This window comes from Pelodiscus sinensis, chromosome 9 (assembly GCF_052426305.1).
Source record: "Pelodiscus sinensis isolate ZL-2025 chromosome 9, ASM5242630v1, whole genome shotgun sequence".
NCBI classification, from domain to species: Eukaryota; Metazoa; Chordata; order Testudines; family Trionychidae; genus Pelodiscus; species Pelodiscus sinensis.
Genome location: NC_143060.1, coordinates 3,959,239 through 3,979,536, shown reverse-complemented (window position 1 = coordinate 3,979,536; position 20,298 = coordinate 3,959,239). Strand labels below are relative to the sequence as shown.

The following is a 20,298-nucleotide window of genomic DNA, read 5'->3' as shown; positions in this document are numbered from 1 at the left end:
ACAATAGAGCTGAGAATTTGTTCCTCTGTTCTGTTGTACCAGAAACATAGTTCACCCATATTAAGGAAGAGTCTGAAACATTTGCTTACAATCTTTATTGAAGTCATACAAAAGTTGTCAAAGTGAAAAAATACACTATATACAAAACCATTCTCCTTGGGAGGAGAGGAGGGGTCCATGTTAAAGACCTATCATACTGTATTTTCAACTGCAGCCCCTGATTCCATTTGTGGCCTTTTCTCTGTCTGAAAGAGAGAAATGCAATTTAAGAATCCGTATTACATGTTCCACATCAGCTAATTCATGTGCCAACTCAGAAAATGTTGATAGCTTGGATAGTTACATTAACTGGTTACCTACACTCCACTGGTAATTATAGAAACCAAGCACTATTCTGAAATCTAGATGTAGACAAGTTTCAAAGCCTGCATGCCCTTTGGTTTTAAGTAAGGCTTCTACTCCATGTCAATTACACACCAATACTTTAGGAGAATCTTGTGGTTTTGCTCAGCTGTAATTTAAACACTTAGCTCTGTGTTACCATCTCCCCAGTGGGCAAAACTATGGGGCTGTTTTACTTTCCAAATGACTAAGGGTCAGATGTGTGTGTAACATGCACTCTGCTGAACCCAGCAAATTCCTAGCTCCATACAGCAGTCTTAGGAAGACAGCCAGCAGGTAAAGTATTAGACGCATCAGGCATGAAAAGTATGCCTGAACAGACGGAAATATACACGGCACAGACTCCTGACTCAACTGCCCACCTCTTCTTCCACTTTTTCTGCAACCTCATTTCCACTGGGGGCAGCATCTCCACCACCATTGACAGCCGGTTCTGGTTTACATTTCTTAGCTTCATTGTCTCCCTGTTGAGTCTCCTCCTCTGGTTTCCTCTGAAGACAAAATTGTTTAGTCTTCACTATGTACAAATTTAAGACTCTAGAAAATTAATGTTTAGATGTTGCACATTAACTACTCAATCCCTAGTCACGATGGGTTACACCAAATAGGACTTAAAATGTCAAATGAATCCTAAGCTTTTGGCACAAGAGTTCAATTGCAGTAAGGAATCCTGATTCTACCTTGCCTAGATACTAGTAGTATCTTCATTTTTGCCATCCTTAATTATACTTTGGTAGGAAAGCATCCTCTTTATACATTAAATTTCTGGTTTTAGTACCCTTACATCTGAGCTAAGCTTCTGAACTGATGGCAGAGGCTTCAGATGTGCCCTGAGAGTTGGGACTGAAAGATGCTGGCATGAAAAAATGCAAACAAACATTGCATGCCGTAACAATACATCAATATGCAAGTGAAAAGTACTCGGAAATTTGATTTAGATTAGGAAAATACTAATGACACTTTCCTCCACCTCCCCCCCCCCCCCCACACCACCACACACAGCACCAAACACTTTGATTACTAATTACTCCAATAAGTCAGATTTTACTAGGAGTATACAAACTACCCCTTTAGACTGGCTTTGCTATTTTAACTCCAATGCTCCGTTTCCACTTGGAAATAAGGGAACCCAACTCAGGCTGGTTGTTTTCCCTCAATATCTATGGCCTACCCTGCTCCTTCATGCAGGGCCTCAACATAGAGCACTGAGTGTCTATAGGACCCACACAATTCAGCTTTGAAATTAAACCAGTGCGGATCAGGAGGGGTGCTGTAAAGCATACAAGGAACCATCAAAAGCTACTTTCCAGGAAAACTGATTGGCTCCCAGACTGATTGGCTCCCAGTGGAAAGGAGTTTTATGCAGTATTCTCCCCACCCCAAGAATTTGTTCTGTGCATAACGGTGAGAGTTAAAGGCTTTGGTTAGCCAACTATACACAGTGCAAGCCAGCAGTAGTTTTATATTAGTTTGGACAAACAGCTCTATATATCTGGACACACCTTTTTTCTGACAAGATGGGAGATGTCTGTAACACACTGGGACGCTCCATCAGTTGGTTTTCTTACTGAGACCTATTACCAGACAGAGGTTGTAAAGAAAGCAACATTAAAACTTCCCAATAAAGTAGTATTTAAATGCCTGTCTGAACTCTGATTTATTTCACTTACTGTAGAAACAGAACAGCTTTCTTCACTCTGTGTAAAACCAGAGGTAGTGCCTCCAACCTAAAATGAAAGAAACCATAGCAATTAGTCAAGCTCTTCTGGCTTCCAGTTGTGTTACTGATCACCCAAAAGGATGTCTGCAGGAGCAGCTCAAGGCCGGCTGCGACAGCTGGCGCCCCAGGCGGAAGGCGCACAGCCCATCAATGGCCATGGAGTCATCATCAGGCGCCTGGGCCAGCAGCACCCTTGGCAACTGCCTAGTTTGCCTAGGCTCACACGCCACCCCTGGATGCCTGCCATGAAAATCTTAAACTACTTTTCAGTTTGCGATAGTAACAGAAGAGGTCAAGTGTGACATTTCAGTTCATTCATTTTTAAATAACTGTTGCCTACTCTTTACTTCTGAAGTAAATATATTATTACAATGAAACAGATACACACACTGCATTTCATGTGCTAGCTGTATCATGAATAGGTTTGTTCTGTTTCTCTCCAGGATGTGGTGTTTTATTATATATGCATTAACCAAATCAATTTGACTTTAGTTACGAAATAATCCTCAGTTTTGTTTCTTGCACCAAGTACCCAACTTGCAGAAGTTTATACCAACCCAACCAACTGATTTTGCAGTGAATGAGCAAACAGGTTGCCTATCAGGTAGGGAGGAGAACAATTAAGTTCTACCTATCTTGCTAAAAACCCAAACCATTGCCCAAAAAACCCATTGCTCTTACAGTTGTTGATTGAACAATAACAGCTAGCATGTGAAATTGTCTTCTCTACCCCTTTGCTGAGCGCTTTCCCAACAAGCGGTAGCTTTATCAAGAGGAGAAAGCATAGTGGGACAGAAGTAAATTTATTTTCTGGTCACAGAAGGTCATTTGCAGATGAGCACTAATTCTAGACCAGTAACAGCCAACCCTGCTGTTGTAAGTCCTTCTGCTCTCCCCTTCAACTAGGAGTAAATGCCAACTTACTAGAAGAGTAAACAAACTAAGAGCTAACCAGAGTTGCTTTCAAAGCCAGTTCAGCTACTCTTGCACTCTTCTGAGACTCCTTTGAATCTTCTATCTTTTCTTTAATTTCAGGAAGTAGCCCCTTTAATTCTTCGATCTCCTTCTCGTCCTCAGTAGCTCCTCCATCTGTTTTCTTTATTCGTTCAGTCAGCATCACTAGAAATACAAGTTAGTCAGCAATTTAGTAAACCAATGATACAATAGGCAAAAGCTCCTGAGCTCCTCTCCACTTGGGACATGCCAGTGTACACATTTAAATGGTTAACCAGTGAACCGGGGCTCAAAAGTTAACCCTCATGGTTTCAATGAAAGATCCCCACCACCCGCATTGCCTCTATCAGGGCAGGGCGGTTCTGCAGGAGCAGGTGCTCACAGGGAGCCAGCTTAAAAGCTGTCTTCCTCCCTATGTAAACTGGTAACTGCTGAAAATTTTAGTGATTACATGTTTACAAAAACACTAACATCCCTACTCTCCACATCTCTCTCAATGGTCTCTAATGGAGAGAGTAGTGCATTTCCACTTTACTAACATCTTAGCTTTCTCCAGCTTTCTTATGAGTTATCTAGTTTTAGCAAATCTACTTACTCATTCTTTTGTCAATGACTTCAAGAGATTTACTGAACTGCAGAATTGCTTCATCAAACTGGCTGTTGTAGTGATATGCCAGTGCCAATTGGTAGTGTGACTCTGCTAACAAGCGGTCATGAGAGTCTAAATACTTCTGCTGCAAGGCTAGGCATGCCTGAAACTCTTCTATAGCTTGTGCATAGTTTTCTACAAATAGAAAAAAAGCCATGAACCTTTAACAAACATTATACATATTAAGCCAAGCAATTCTTACATGACAGGTCTCCCCATCTAATTTATTCCACAGACTGCTCTTTGATTCTAGGTGGACTGATATCAGTTGCCTCGTAAAGTGAAGCTAATAATTAGACACACAACTTGAGTTAATCATTTTCATGTAGTGCTACACTTTCTGCCCAACCTCCTCCTCTCCCCTCATTTGAGCAGTGATTTAGACAGTGCCATATGCACAATCCTAGTTTTGCAGTCCTAACCACCCATTGAATCCTCCCAGATGAATTCAGTCTGAAATCACTTTCTAGCCAAAGGGGGCAAAGATGATAAAGAACTACATTGTTTCAACTTAGGCAAAAATCTCAGAATTAAGCAACTGACGCATTTTTTCCTTGTGTGCACTCAAGAACACCAAGAAGCCAACCAGAGATGTTTGGGGGAGTCAGCCAATTTCTAGAACCCAACAAGTTCTCATCTAGAATTTCTGGAGACATATTCAAGAGCGGCTACTGTGTACAAGTCTATTTTCAAGTCACTTCTATTTCTATTCCAGCAATAAAAAAAAGAAGTTGAGGCTCAACATGGCCTTCCCTCATTTTATTTAGTTGGCAGTTAATTGGCTTGTTCCCTCATTTGTCCCAAGACTATTCAAACTTCTGGGCATATCCTCATCAGCAGGGCTCGACAATTAGGGCAATCTACCCACCCAGGGCGAGTAGATTTTAGCCCGGCATGGTGCCACAGCGCGGTCTGCGCATGCGCAGCATGCCAAACCATGTGGCTGGTGAATAGGACTCACCGCCACTTGTCAAGCCCTGCTCATCACCTATGGCCATTTTAAATAAGCACATGATGGGTGAAAGCAAGCAAGAAGTTAAGCCCGTTTAGTACTCTAGCACTTTATGTACAATCAGATTTCAGAGAGTTTACCAGATTCGATGCTCACTTCTCCTAGTTTTAGGTGAGCCTGAGCAGCATGGAGCTGAGCTTCTTTTGTTTCCTGTCTAAATCAAGAAAGCTTTAGTTAGACAGTCTGCTATAAAAAAAAACCTCTGATCAGAGGCTTTTGCCTCTATCATGCCAACTTTCTATAGTGGTTTCCTATAAGTTTTTATTCCTCCCCCCCCCAACAGACTCAGCTCAACATGTGTGACGTTTACCTTTTATAGATCACTTTTGCCAACTCCAGCATATCCCAGGCTAGCTCCAGATTTCCAACTTCATCCTCTTCACTCTCCTGAAACGACTAGAATTAAATTTAAAAATTTAAATACAAAGACTTGTCCCAGTGAAGCAATGTGTGACAGTGTAGAAAGATGCTTATCAGGAATTTATGATTTAAAGCCATAGAAAATTGTTAAATTTGTCACCACAGCTTGAGACTGTCCCAAGCTCATACAGTAGTCTGCTGTTTTCAAGTTAGCTGAGACTCAAGAGTTCTTGATTTCAGGTTCTGTTTAAGACTACATCTCACATCTTTAGTTTATTTACAGTCATTTGAATACCACTGAAAACCTTTGCCAACATTACCTTGGAACTTAAGATACTACTAGTAAGAGGACCAGGAATTAAAGCTAAAGCAAGGTATTGCCATTTGCATCTAACAGATTACCAACACAATGCAGTAAAAAATTCCATTTAAAGCAGTTGTGTAGTGGCCTGCTAAAATATGGTGTATGTCAAACAAGAAAAACTAACTTTTTGGGTCAGGACTCACTTGACTCAAATGGCCTATCACAATCCAAACATACCACTACCACCCTTAAGATGCTCCCAGTCTCAACAATGACCCCACCTCCTCACTGGGCCCATGTGGCAGGGACTCTTGAGCTACAATTTCAGATGTCCTGGCCATATGCAAACTTGCAAAAAACCCTACCAATGGGAGTGGGGGAGGGAGAAGAGGAAGCAAGCCAAGACAGCTCAGCAAAAATATTGCTCCTCTATAGTCCATGAGGAGCAAAGATCAGTGGTCCTAGGAGGAGTTGGGGTGGTCTGGAGAAAGAACTGGAGGGCAGAGAGGTGACAAGCCAATAACTCTCCAAGAAGCACACAGCTCCCTCCTTCCTGGGCAGACAGAGAACAGTCTGTGTCATGTGTCTTAGGTAACAGTATCAACGTATGTCCTGTGGAGCTGGTTGGGCTCTGCTCCCCACTCTAAGCAATCACAGCTCTCCTTAGGTTTGGTCCAGGATTTCAGGTTTACTGTGACAGGTGCCAAGCTTGAGTGATTCTGCAACCCAGCACAAAGTAACAAATCCTAGTGTGGAGAGCTGAGACCAGACAGTTGTGTGACACTGACATTCTGGCAATTCAATTTTGAGCGTCAACCCATGGATTGAGAAACCCTGTGTTAAACGAGTCCTTCAAGTCAGTGCACAGGTATGCTGAATTGCTACATTATATGTAAAAATTCTAGTTATGCAATACCTGCAAGGATACACAAGACACACAGTCCCTGTGAGTTTTTGATTATGTATATCCCTATTGATTTTATTGCAATTGGAGCCAGAGGCTCATCCATGAGCTACCAGAACTTTATCCCTTCCCACCCTTCTCAAATTCACCTTACTCCAAGTCACAAAGGTGCAGTGGTAAAGAGGCGAATATAAATATTTAACAGACCAGTAGAGAATCGGATGGACGTTTACTTCTGGGGGAATCCTGCGTCACTGTGCATGCACAAAATTCATAGCCACCAAGATTTTTGCTTCCCCACAGAAAAATGATTTCTGCGAGTGAAGGGAAGCTGCAAGAGTAGTCATCTGCCCCCTCCCTGTCAGGGCAGGCAGGTCTGTCTGAGCACCCACAGCAGCTGGAAGAAATGAAAGTGGCCACCTGGGAAAGAAGGCTCAGCAGTCTCACACGAGACAGAAAGACTGTCCCTTTTGCTCTTTATTGTGGTATGGCTATGGGGCATTTCTGAAGGGGTAGCTGAAGGGCAGGCTCAGTTCCCTTAAAGAGCAGAATGCTGGCTGCTTAGTGAATTCCCTCATACTTGAATTCCCTCAGGAGTACGAGTATGAATAGGTATAAAAGTTTTAAGGCTCCAAAAAGTGGCAAAGGACACTCTGGGGCTGTGTCTACATTGGCAAGATTTTGCACAAAAGCGGCTGCTTTTGTGCAAAATCTTGCCACCTGTCTACACTGGCTGCGAGTACTTGCGCAAGAACACTGACGTTCTACTATATGAAATCAGTACTTCTTGCGCAAATACTCTGATGCTCCTGCTCAGGGATAAGCCCTCTTGCGCAAGAGTGTCTACACTGGCACGGATGCTTTTGCACAAAAGCACAACTCTTGCACAAAAGCACATGCCAGTGTAGATACTCTCTTGTGCAAATACTTGAACACAAAAACTCTTGCGTTAAAAGTATTTGTGCAAAATCTTGCTAGTGTAGATGTAGCCTGGGAGTATAAAGGCTTTGTAAAGTGCTAAGCTTTTGGACTGAAAACCTTTCCCATCACAAACATTTTCATGAACTGATGGCTACAGAGCTTTCTGGAGACAGGCAGTAGCCAGTATAAATTGTGAGTTTGAGTCCCTAGCCCTCACTTGCTCTTAGTTGCCTGTGATGTAACAGTGAGCATATGGCTGCATGTATTTGTTGACTAATAACTAGAAGGGTCAAACCTACCTACATTTCTATTAGACAGAGGGGGGTTTGGTGATTTCCTCCAATGCTCCTCTCTCCCATTCCCCATCCATTATACTGTAACCAAAATAATTGAAGCCAACTTGATTATATTGCATTTTGGAAAAAATGCAGAATTTTACAACATTATGCATAGAATTTTTGGTTTTGGTGCAGAATTCCCCCAGGAGTGGGAATTACAAGCTGTTTATTGGGAAGGGTGAAGCTGAAGTATGTTCATTGTGAGAATACACCTGCAGTCTAGTACAATCTGTTTCTGAGCTGCACTGGCTACCAGAGTGCTGTCACTGGTCCAGAAAGAGCATAACAGCACAACCACCATTTGTCAAACGTATTAGTCAAGCAAGGTCTGAGATGATGAAGTGGGACTAGTATAATATCACTTTGGGCATTAGTTTTACCCAAGACTAACAAATATGCCTTTCATAGTCACTGAAGAGTCTGCAAAGGTGCCAGGATAATCAGAATATGACAAGGACCCAAGGTCACAGACAGAACCCCTTTTGTGCCTGGATTACCCAATGCTATTCAGCCATAAGCATTAGTTCTGTGTTCTTCCAAATGAATAGAACAGTAAAAAATCTCTCACCTTCTCTTCAATGGTGGAGTCATTTTCTTTATCGTCTTCAGTTTTGTCATTTTCTTTATCTTCCTCATCTGATCCTTCTGTTTCTGCAAGGAAAGTTTGCAGAGAATAACTAGTTATTTGCTATGCACACCTACACAATCTGTTTTGCCTGGCTCAGTTGTTTAGGCAAGCATCTCCCTCTTTTCCGTGATGAATTATGTGCAATGTTAGAACAGTCCAAATGATACTGTAGCCTCTTGCAATACTCATCTTGCTAAAAATGTTACTACAGTTCTACAAAAGAGGCTTAACATTATGTTTTCGGATTTTGCACTACCTAGAATGGAAGTTTTAGGGCTAAAATCTGACTTTCCCATGGGCACTCCCAAGTGAAGTCCATGAAGTTGTAAACATCACCCAAGACAAATCTGACTAGCATTTAGTCTTACAAGTCATCAAGGTAGCATTTCTGATACCATGTGTGTCAGCTATTTCTAAAACTCAAGTGCAGACTGCTTATGATTTCGACAACCTAGGAGATTTTAATCAGGCAATGTGTAATTTTGCAGTATCCATGCAACTTCCCATACAAGCTTGGAAATCTAGTACAGATCTGGAAAAAGGCAGCTCTGTGGGAAAGCTGGAACCAGCCTCTGTGCTGTTCAAGTTTCTCTTCTCTTGAGGAAGCTTGTTACTTTTGACAGAAAGAACATAGGTATGGTCTCTAGAACATAAGGGTGATTCGCATGGGTGGTCATCTGTGATAACTGCCACAGCTAGAGCCACATTCAACCACCATATTGGCAATGGTATACCGGCAGCAAAAACAGGCCAAGTCTCCTATGTATAACACTTGATTGATAAGCATGGGGACAAAGAACCTAGGTGTTTAACTTCCTAATAAGACACTTAGATAATTTACCTGTGCAAACATGACTACAACTCGAGACTGGAGGAAAAAAACATTAGGCCAAGAGGCTGTTATCAAACAATCCTCACAAAGTTAACAAATGGATGTCAGCGTACTTGCCCCCACCCATGCCATTTGGAGGGAAAAAAGTTGAGAGCTATTTTTCTTGTTGGCACAGACTGAGTGAGGCAAGAGAAAGAGAATACAAGGGTCTATCTGCAAGCATATGGTAACTGAAGATACTTTACAGCAGCAATTCTCAACCAGGGGTATGCATAGGTCTTCAAGGAGTACCTCAACTTATCTAGATATTTGCCTAGTTTTACAACAGGCAACAAAAAGCATTAGTGGAGTCAGTACAAACTAAAATTTCAATGACTTTTATACTGCTCTATATATACACACTATACATTGAAATGCAAGTATAAAGTTATTGAATAAGTAAATACCACAATAATGGTAAAAACAAGAAGAGTTTCAGTAGATAGTGTACTCTAACTAGGGATGCTAAACTGTTGGCAGGCCATGTGAAGGGATTCCATAACCACGAGCAGGCCCTAAGTTAAACCGTTAAGTGTTAGCATTTAACCAACTATTGTAACATCCCAAGCTCTGACACTTTATATTTTTATATCTGATTTTGTAAGCGAGTAGTTTAAATTAGGTGAAACCTGGGAGTATGCAGAACAAATCAGATTGCTGAAAGGTACGCAGAAGTCTGAAAGGATTGAGAGCCACTGTTTTACACTGGCTAGATTACATCCTATGTGATTGTTCTAGATCGTTCTGCCATGATGTTCAAAATGAAAAACGCCTCTAATATTGTCCAGACGATGCTAAGGAAATTGAGACTGTGGATGTTCTGTTACTATTAAAATGAGGCTTAGGCTGTTATAGACTGATCCGCCATGATGTTCCAACAGTCATTCGGATTGTCAATGTCAAAATACCATATGATGATTTATAGCCTCTTAACGTCTAAGTATGTTATTTTGGAAAGCATATAGAATTTGTTAGAATAGTTAAGCAGGTAAATGAAGCAGGGAAGCAGAACAACATGAAAAGCTACATAGGAAGAAGCTTGTATAAGCTAGCACCAATTTACAATAGAATTTTAAAACCTATCAGTTTACATTTAAGTTTCACAATGAAGTTCATTCTTTAGTCAATGAGGTTCCATAGACTAGTTCCAATTCTCAATACAAGATATGCTATCATATGTATCAATTCAGTGGATTCTACTTTACTGCTCCAAAGTCTAAAATTGGAGATTAGGACCAGAAAGCAACCTGTGACTCAAATTATTTGAAGGTTAGTGCAATAAACCCACATACATGCAAGTGAACATCCATTCAGTATTCTCTACCAGCCCAGTTATATTACTTGCCACACATTACTGCTGAAGCTAGCCACAGCCCCCCAAAAGATAACCACAGATTTTGCTTTGCAGTTAGTTAAGCATTAGACAAAAGCTAAAATGATTCACTGCTATGTGAAACTTAACTGAAGCCAGTTATTTGGAGGATTTTATATCCAAGCACCCTTTGTTTGGAACCTTCCATTAGTCTTTGGCAAACAGAAAATTCTGAATGGAAAAGTAACTTTTACCCCAGTTAGCAAGTCAAAACCATCAAGTAATCCACCCAAAAGTACTTCTCCTATCCCTGTTACCTTCACCCTCTTCCATCAGGTCCTCTCTCTCCTCTTCTTTTTCTACCTTATCACCATCTCCCTCTTCCATCAGGTCATGTCTCTCTTTTTCTACCTTAACAGCTACTTCAACTTTTACTTCAACTTTTTCTTCAGATTGCATTTCATTAGTTGACTCTTTACCCTCTGCAGGTGTGGTAGCATTTCCAGCTGCAAGCAATGTTTCTTTTGAGGCCAGGACCTCTTTTGACTTGAGCATCTCTTCCCTGGCCAGCACCACTGCCTTCTCCTCCACATCGCCATCTGCCTGCTCTTCCGTGGCCAGGGCCACTGCCTTCTCCTCCACATCGCCATCTGCCTGCTCTTCTGTGGCCAGGGCCACTGCCTTCTCCTCCACATCGCCATCTGCCTGCTCTTCCGTGGCCAGCGCCACTGCCTTCTCCTCCACATAGCCATCTGCCTGCTCTTCCGTGGCCAGCGCCACTGCCTTCTTCTCTTCAATACCTGCCTCAGCTTGCTTTTCTGCTGCTTCTATCACAGGATTGTCTGCCACTGCCTCCTTTTCCACAGCCACCTCTGCCTGCTCCTCTTCTGACACTGTCTTCTCCTGCATATCTGCCTCTACCCGCTCTTCCGCCTTCTCTGTAAGCTTTTTCTCTGTGTCAGCAATTGCTGCTTCTCTTGATTTTCCTCCCATTTCCACATCCTCTCCTGCTTCCTTCCCAGCTTCACTCAGTACTGAAGACTCTTCTGCAGATTTTTTGGATACGTCCTTTTCCCCCATGGCGTTATATACCTGCTCTCTCAACTCCTCCCTTGTTTCTTCTACATAGTTAAGGAAGATGAAGCATAAACATTCCTTCGAGTTTAGTAATAAAAGCATTAATAGAAACTGAAAAATACCACCCTCGGGCCCTTCCAGTGTGTGTATAGCCCATGTTCCTAAACTCAATTCCTTATGAAATCTAAAGAAACTGGGTCCCAAGTCCCAACCAACAAGCTTTGGGAGTCCCTATGGTCTTGTAAGTGACAACTCAAGCAAAACAGTTTTATGCATTAGAATTTTTAGTCACAGCTGAGCAAGAGATGCCAAGTTAAATCCATTTGTCAAGATGGATTAAAAACTCCTTGAGTAGTAATCCTCTGCAATGTATTAGAGAAAACTGCCCTTGAACTTTTATATTGAGGACAGTTTGGCGAGCCTGACCCAAAATAAACTCCCCCTTATGACCAACTTAAAGTGAATGATACCACATGCCACTGTACTGCTGCAAGGATACAAAGCAGTCCTAGCTGGCTGGAAAACTTAGAACAGGAACAGGAAAGTAAGTTTGAGTAATGCTGCACAATTGACAAATTTTGTGACCCCTTGACTCAGTGTGAAAGAAGAGTTTCTTGCAAAATAAAAAATTTAGCTAGGTTTGGGAGATTTACAGAATAAGATTCTTCCATCTGCTAAAAGTTCTGGCACAAAATTTCAGATCTAGGGCAGCAAGGTAAAGAATCCAGGTCCAATATTCACACAAGGTAATACAGCTTGGCATCTCTATGGCATGTTAGACAGCTCTACATACCATCTACGTTATCAGCATTTTCTACCATTGAGTCATCTTCTGCTTTTTCTTCCTCTTCTTCCACCTGCACTCCTTCCAAGGCATTTCCCAAAACACCATTCTCCATTCTAGAAAAAACACATCAGCTGCACACAAGAACCAGGGAATACATTTTGTGCTCAAAAAGAGACAGCATTTGACTGCTCTACCTAGCATCAAATTTGAGAGCACCTCTCCCACCTACAGCTCTTCTACTGTACTCATGTTCTAGCCTGCGAAAGTTCAGGCCAAACTCTTGATTTCAGTAGGTACTGAGCCTCATGCCATGTAAATATGGTATGATACTCAGTACCAAGACACAACATGGTGATACTACTAAGAACAGTTCCCTTTCCCCTGCCCCACAGATTATATCTCCTATTTCTCCCTACGTTCAAGCATTCTATCAATAACCCACTCTTATTCTAATGCTCATACTCCATCTGTAAGTAACAGTGACCCCATTTAATTTATCATCTTTAAGAGGCCGTTGCATTTAACGATTTCACCCCAGAGACTCTAAACTAAAATTTGCAGTTGCTATTGTCAAAGTAGCTTCCTCCCCCCAGGCACATATACTTGTATCCCTTTATAAAGAAACGAAGATGGATACTATATATTCAGAGGACCGACAAGCCAGCCAGAGTGTCTTAATATACCTTGCTAACTCCAGGAGAGACTTTCCATAGTAAAAAAAAGCTTCTGCACACTCATCTGCTGTCTCACCATACTTTTTACCCCTACAAAGGCAAATACACAGTAACACAGGTTATTTGTACCATGTTTTAAAATAGATATAAATATTGCATATTGGTAATTTCAGCCTTTTGTGTGTGGAAAAGTCAATTTCCACACTGTTACCTCCCACAACCTCCACCCTTAGGCAAATGATTGTCATCCCTTCTTTCTGATAACTGGAATAGTTTCTACTGGAATAGTTTCTACTGAAAGTTCTGGTGCTCAGAGCACATGATAGTGGGCTTTCTAAACTATCAACTGTTCTAAGTGCTTTCTCTCTAGAAGCTAAGCCATTTCATAGAATACTAGAACTGAAAGGAACACTGCAGGGGACTGGACTTACTCATGTCTCACTTATGGCAGGACAGAGCACCATCCAGATCTTCCGTGATAAACATCTGTTTTATCTAACCTGCTTTTAAAATATCTCCAGTGATAGAGATTCCACAATCTCCCTAGGAAAGTTCACTGCTTAAGAGTTAAGTTTTTCCTAATGTCCACCCTAAAACTCCCATGTTGCAATTGAAAAGTCCATTGCTTCGTGTCCTATTGTGAAATGTTAAGGACAACAATTTTTCCTCCCTCCTCCTTGTAACACCCCTTTAGGTACTGGAAAGCTATCGTGTCCCATCTCAGTCTTCTCTTTTCCAAACTAAACAAACCCAATTCTTTCAGTCTCCCCTCATAGCTCATGTTTTCTAGAGCTTTAATCATTTTTGTTGCTCTCCTCTGGACTTTCTCCAAATCTTTCCTGAAATGTGGTGCCCAGAATGAGACAATACTCCAGTCTCTGCTTTGCTTGCAATTTGTAGATTGTTTCCTAGTGATTAGACTAATGAGATTTACATTGCAGAACATTCCTGATTTTGCAATATATAGGTTGCTTTGGTTTCTTGATACGTTGATTTCTGCAGCATCATTAAGCGTCTAAGCAGCACAAATAACATTATTTCAAAGAAATCTACATAGACAGTATATAAGCCTCAGTTTTCTAGTTAATATTCAGATAGATGCAAACTATAAAAACAGCTTGCCTAGGCCCAAGTGAAGTAGCTACATTTCAGCAGTGTGCCCCAAACAAGCATCCAAATAAAGAAAGTGATGTGTTCAGTTACTTACAATATACTAGCAGCTTCCTGGAATGCATTAACAGCCGCTGGAATATCTCCCAATACCAAGTGTTTCTGTCCTAAGCCCAGTAGTTTCTTGGCTTCTCCATCCACATCCATACTGTAAAGTTACAGAACACAGACTGGGTTAGTCACAGTACAGTTGTGAGACCATCTGTAAGCGTACAAGTTTGTAGGGATATTTATAGCCACTTTCTGTTCAAGTACACACTTCCATTTCTCACAACGTTAAAATCCAGCCTTCAGATTCTTCCCACCAAGAGTCAAACATCAACCAACAATGTGAATAGAAGTGCTAAATAGTGAGCCTCCACCATACATAGTTATTCAGTTACTGTTGGCTTAGATGACAGTTCTCCAACACAAAGACGACAAAGACTTGTCCACCTCTCATGTTAGAACAAATGTAACCTCTCACTGCAAGAAGCAGATCAGAGACAGACTGCTTAATACAATAGCCAACTTTCAGTCTCCAGCTAAGTCAAGGGCTTATATACACACAACACTGCAATATGAGAAGAGGTGTTAATACAGTTTTCTGTTACATTTTTCAGTGTAAAGGCCTGCAGAAGAGGGAGAGTTTGTGAAGACAGGGAACTTGGTTGCATAGGCATGGAATATTGGGACATGGGACCCATTAAAAAACTCCAAACATTTGTCAAGCAGCCATGCCTAGAGCAAGCTTTTGTGTTACAGCTACCAGCACAGAAGCACTCAAAGGATGTTACTGCAGTGTTTCTCTGGAACAATTTAATTGGTGTTAGCCCAGAGAAAGGAACAAAAGAGTACTCCTGAACCATGGCTTCTTGTACAGTAACTACATCTAGTAGGGCTGTAATAGTGTATTTAGCTAAATGATTATACCAACTGCGTGCATTCCCCTCCACCCCCGCGGCTCTGCTGGTAAAATTTTGGAGGGCTAGCTAGCAGCCTGGCTCAGTCCCAGCTTGCACTGGGTCCTGGAACCTATCCCTGCTGCTGCTCTGCAAGGAAAGTATTATTGTGGAGCCACAGTGGGAGATAGCTCTCAGGACTTGGTGCAAGCCAGGACTGAGCCAGGCTGCCTGTCCACCGGCACCTAAAATATTTCTAATGCAGAGCTGCAGCGGGGGTAGCTCCCGGGACAAGCCAGGACTGAGTTTGCAGTGCTAACCCTTATAGATTAATTGTAGTTCACAAAATTTTTGTGAACTACATGATTTCTTAACAACCCTTGTATCTAGAGCAGGGGTCTCCAACTCCCAGCCTGTGGGGCATGCCTGGTTAGCATGCCTTGCTGGAGCAATTGCACAAACCATCCCAGGACTCCCAGCAGGCTGGGGCTGCAGCTGCCACTGTCCTTTATGACACCAAGCCCTGCCTCATCAAACTTTCTCCCCGCTCATGGCATCGTCAGCTGGGGACTCCCCCACTGACCTTGGGCTCCATGTGGCACTGCCTCTGTGAAACGCCGTGAGGAGCCTGAGGCTGGGCTCCCCATAGGATTTCAAAGCGGCAGTGCCGCATGGAGTCCGAGGTCAGTGGGAGGGGGGGGGGGGGGGCAGAGAGAGAGAAGAGAAGAGGCGGTGACTATCCTATAAGAATTTGCTTATTGAACAGTCGACTAGTCCTTCACATCTCTACCTCTGGTCCTGCCAGGAATTCCAAGCTCCAATGTGCAATCACTCCAGATTAGGAAGGCATGCAGGCCAGGAGTTTAAGTCCCCTGATCTAGAGCTAAGCACAAGGTCAGATTTAAATATTATTTCAAATTAGATCCACTATTACCCTATTGTCTATATTTTCCTACCTTAGCCTGCTAACTCTCAAAACCCTTACCTATCAGTTTTGTCTGCAGAAGTGGAGGGAGCAGTCAATTCCTCTTCCATTCTACAACTGAAGATTTAACAAGCAATTAGAGTTTTTGCAGTGTTGTACATGGTGTTACCAAATGGTGAAGTGACCAGACATTTCCAGAATCAGTAACGTGAGAAATCTTGTGCACGATTTTGAACTCTTGACTTTCCAGAATAGATGTCTGGAAACTTGTCTACGCTGTGGGCCATAGCGGATCAGAAATTAAATGTAGAATTAGAACACTTTATGCTGGGATCTCACCAATGCTATTCAGCCATAAGTTAACTTCTCATCAGAAACCAAGACTTTAGTTTCCCCTCCCTCCTCCACATACATTGCTGGCTTTCTAGTAAGAAATAAGTAGGGGAAGCAAATCCTTTTCACACAAGTTTTTCTTTAGTTAAAAACCCAGTTTTCTGTCAAAAGAAGTTGACAGATTTTAATTTTAAGTTGACCTAATTTTAAGACAGGTAGCAGCCTTGAACAGCTGGCTAGCTCACCTTTCCATGAACACCTCCCATCCCACTCAGTATCAACTGCATAACACCAGTGTCAACCATAGCTACTGCTTACATAGCTAAAATATATTCATTATTTTCCAAATTAAGGCAGCTCTGTAGCTGGAAACGAAGTCAGCATCATGCATGTAGTTAGCGCTAATCAACAGGACCACTTATTCTGAAGTTGATATGTTTCTTAGAATGAACTCATGTGTCTCTCTTACTTTCAAAGTTCACTTCCCCTGCCAAGCCACATCAAGTGTAACAGGACAGATCACAAATAACTTCTTTAGAAAACTGAGGTCTGTGTCAGAAGAACTTAAGGTCTCAATAGCCCTTAAAAGAGAGCACAGTATTTGGGGTAACCAATGGCGACCTGTTTCCTATCTCTGGCTCAGTGAAAGTGAAGGCCTTTGGGGCCTCATTTGGTGAAATAAAGAAGGTTACAAAATGTGCCCTCTTCACCCAGCAAGACCATGTGGAGTTAAGGTCTAACAGCCAGAGGATCTATACTGGAGTATATCCTAAGGAGAAGAGACAGCACTTTCTAAGTGGGGATTTGCTAGCAAGGCAAGCTGATTTATATACAGAATTCAACTAGGCTCAGCCCCCTTCTTTAACCCTGGCTGCATTTCCTGGGTTTACCTTTACCCGCCAGCACAATTTAAAACCCATGTTAAAGCTATGCATTTTTGTGGTTTGACACTCACTGATTTCAAACAAAGAAACAGAATTCAAACAAAGTTGCACAAAAATAATCAAATTGGTTTTAGGAAACCAATTTAGATAAATCAATAGAAGTGTGTAGACATCCCATTCAGTGACAGAATATTATCTGAGTACTTATACAGCTCATCACCACAGTATCTCAAATATTAATGGATTTTGTCACCCCAACACAGAAGTAAGGAAGTATTATACCACGTGGGGTATGGAAACACAGGGCATATTAACTCATACATGGTCAGATGGGAAATTTCTAGGCAAGATGAGCCTGAACTCAGCTCTCCAGTGCCTTATACACTACAGCAGCCTTCCTAACCCATATTGTACATGTTTGGGCAGTTACTTAGTAGAACTACAGCCATACCTGGGGCTGCAAGTCTCAAGTACAGAGATGAGAGTGATTTTTAACCATGAAAGCTTAGGCTCAAATAAATCAGCCTTTAAGGTGCCACAGGACTCCTCGCTTTTTGCAGATACAAATTAACAACAGCTACCCTGGCAAGTACAGAGAGATGTGTCTGTGGGTAGAGTACCTACACCTAGAACTCCAAAGCCTACTCTGCTCCGGTCGTGGGTGCGTTGTTTAAAGTCTGCCCTTCAGAGCCCCTCGTTCCTGGAAAAGGGATCGTAGGTATTCCACATAACGGGGTCTCTGACGCGCGGCCCATTGAGATTAGCCTGGGCAGCGGGTGAAGGCTCAGCCCCCCCCAGCTAAGCCCTGCCCGTTGCCAAGCAGGTAGGCAGTTTTGGTAAGGCAACGCCTCTCCTTGCCTACATCGCCCATGCGTGCAGCTCCCAGCCGGGCTATGCCATGTCCCGCAGCCCGGCCCCAGAGGGGAGCCCTAGGGCAGGGGCAGGCGAGATGGGGGCGGCCCCAGGGCTGAGCCTGGCCCACCCCACGGGACCAGGGGGCGGCCCCAGGGGGCGGCCCCAGGGCTGAGCCTGGCCCACCCCACGGGACCAGGGGGCGGCCCCAAGGCTGAGCCTGGCCCACCCCACGGGACCAGGGGGCGGCCCCAAGGCTGAGCCTGGCCCACCCCACGGGACCAGGGGCGGCCCCAAGGCTGAGCCTGGCCCACCCCACGGGACCAGGGGGCGGCCCCAAGGCTGAGCCTGGCCCACCCCACGGGACCAGGGGGCGGCCCCAGGGCTGAGCCTGGCCCACCCCACGGGACCAGGGGCGGCCCCAAGGCTGAGCCTGGCCCACCCCACGGGACCAGGGGGCGGCCCCAAGGCTGAGCCTGGCCCACCCCACGGGACCAGGGGGCGGCCCCAGGGCTGAGCCTGGCCCACCCCACGGACCAGGGGGCGGCCCCAGGGCTGAGCCTGGCCCACCCCACGGGACCAGGGGGCGGCCCCAGGGCTGAGCCTGGCCCACCCCACGGGACCAGGGGGCGGCCCCAGGGCTGAGCCTGGCCCACCCCACGGCACCAGGGGGCGGCCCCAGGGCTCCAGCCGCCTCTGCGCGGAGGGGAGGGGGCTTCCTGCACTGCCAACCCCCCCCAAACTGAGGCCCCACAGCCGCGCCTGCGCCCCCGCTCCACAGGGGAGTGCGGCCCCCGCCCACTCACCAAGCCTGCCCCACCCTACGGCTCAGCCAGGGGCGCCACAGCCCCCTCCCCCCGCCCAACCGCAGCCACGGGGGGGACCCGCAGCCACCCCCCCCCGGCCGCCGCGCGCGGGGTCTCGCGCCCTGAGGAAGCGCCTCCCCTCACGCAGACAATAGGCCGCTTTCCCGCCTTTCCCCTGCCGTCCCCGCCCCCGCCCGTTTGGCGCCAAACCCCAACGGTGGCCGCTCACAGGCAGCCGCGGAGGCCACGTGACGCGGCGGGCTCCACCCCCTCCCTCCCTCCGCGGCAGGCTTCGCTGCCCCCAACAGACATGGCGGAGGCCGGGCCGAGTCACGTGGGGGCCCCGCAACGCTCGGCCCGCAGCGCCGCCGACGCCCGGTGAAGGGGCAGCGCGAGCAGGGGAGAGGGCGGGGCGCAGGGAAGAAGGGGGAGGGGTGGGGGTCCGCTGCAGCGCGAGGCTCCGCGCACAGCCCCTCCCTTTGTTCGAGCGGCGCGAGCCAAGGCCCCGCCGGCCGCTCCGCGCGACCCGCCCGGCACCCCCGCGCGAAGCCCGCCCGCCCGCGAGGCCCGTGCCGCGGTACCTAGGCTGCGGGCCAGGCGCACGGGCGGCAGCAGCTTTCATGGAGCCTGACAGGGGCGACGACGGCCGAATGCAGCCCCCGGCCCCTCCGGCTGCCTATATAACCCCGAGGCCCCGCCCCGCGGCGCGCGCACACGCCGCGGACTGCGGCTCCCAGCCTCCTTCGCGGCCGCGAAGCGCGGCCCGCTCCGAACTCAGGGCGCACGTCCCGCTGGGAAACGTAGTCCCCTCCCCCCTCCCCCTCGCAGGCGCGGCTCCGCGGGACCCGTAGCCGCCGGCCGCACAGCATGCTGGGAAACGTAGTCGGCGGACCGGTGAAGGGGGTGGGGGGGCCGGGATGCTGTGGGAGCCGATCCGATCCGGGGTGGGGGGCTGCGGCTGACGCCATTTTTTCTGCGGCCTCCAGCCTCAGCCTCCATGCCCCGCGCAGGCCCGAAGCCCCCATTCCCGCAGGCCGCCCTGTGCGCATGGGGGGGGGCGCTCATTGCCCACGTACCCCCCCGCGGGGGGCGCTGCCCCCCCGTGCCGAGCAAGCAGCAGCCTGCAGGGCTGTGCAAGCTGGCGGGATGTGAAACCCTCGGGGGGCACTCAGACAGCAAGGCACCCCCCCCCCACACACTGCTGTGCACAAGGGGTAACAGCGCTCATCACAAGCCAACCTTGTGCTAAGACGAATGAAGCACAGCGGTGCAAATGACAATAATTCCATCATATAATTCACCATCGCTCCCCTCCCTGACATGCTGCGTCTGGTTCGGGTCACCCTCTCTCTAACTGGAGAGCTCAGAAAGAAGAGGCAGACAACAGAAAGGCTGCGTCTACATTGGTGTGATCTTGCGCAAAAGCAGCTGCTTTTGCGCCAAAACTTGCTGCCTGTCTACACTGGCCGCGAGTCCTTGCGCAAGAACACTGACGTGCTATTGTATGAAATCAGGGCTTCTTGCGCAAGAACTG

At 45.8% G+C, this 20,298-nt stretch overlaps 1 protein-coding gene across 4 annotated transcripts; it reads right to left on the bottom strand.

Annotated features, from left to right (window-relative positions):
* Window positions 1-80: 80 nt before the first annotated feature.
* On the bottom strand, window positions 81-19,498 carry NASP (nuclear autoantigenic sperm protein). Of its 4 annotated transcripts, none has more exons than XM_075935879.2 (15): window positions 19,346-19,497; window positions 15,950-16,006; window positions 14,121-14,231; window positions 12,923-13,003; window positions 12,246-12,352; window positions 10,693-11,496; window positions 8,133-8,215; window positions 5,048-5,133; window positions 4,818-4,891; window positions 3,672-3,860; window positions 3,075-3,241; window positions 2,073-2,129; window positions 1,905-1,976; window positions 765-893; window positions 81-245 (listed from the first exon to the last, which is right to left on the bottom strand). In XM_075935879.2, the coding sequence occupies exons 1-15, from the start codon at window positions 19,384-19,386 to the stop codon at window positions 192-194; spliced, it is 2,112 nt and encodes a 703-aa protein (XP_075791994.2). In that variant the 5' UTR covers window positions 19,387-19,497; the 3' UTR covers window positions 81-191. The 4 variants fall into 4 exon arrangements, 3 of the variants coding, with proteins under 3 accessions (XP_075791994.2, XP_089636523.1, XP_075791995.1); XM_089780397.1 differs by lacking the exon at window positions 19,346-19,497 and adding an exon at window positions 16,857-16,926 and having other exon boundaries at window positions 15,950-16,008; XM_075935880.2 differs by lacking the exon at window positions 765-893 and having other exon boundaries at window positions 19,346-19,498.
* Between the last annotated feature and the right edge of the window lie 800 nt (window positions 19,499-20,298).

Coding starts and splice junctions, on each gene's coding strand:
- NASP (XM_075935879.2), bottom strand. CDS start 19,386: ATGAAAGCTGCTGCCGCCCGTGCGCCTGGCCCGCAGCCTAG. Junction 13,004..14,120: donor CAGGAAGCTGCTAGTATATT/GTAAGTAACTGA, acceptor TTGCCTTTGTAG/GGGTAAAAAGTATGGTGAGA. Junction 3,242..3,671: donor AGTCATTGACAAAAGAATGA/GTAAGTAGATTT, acceptor TTGTATTTCTAG/TGATGCTGACTGAACGAATA.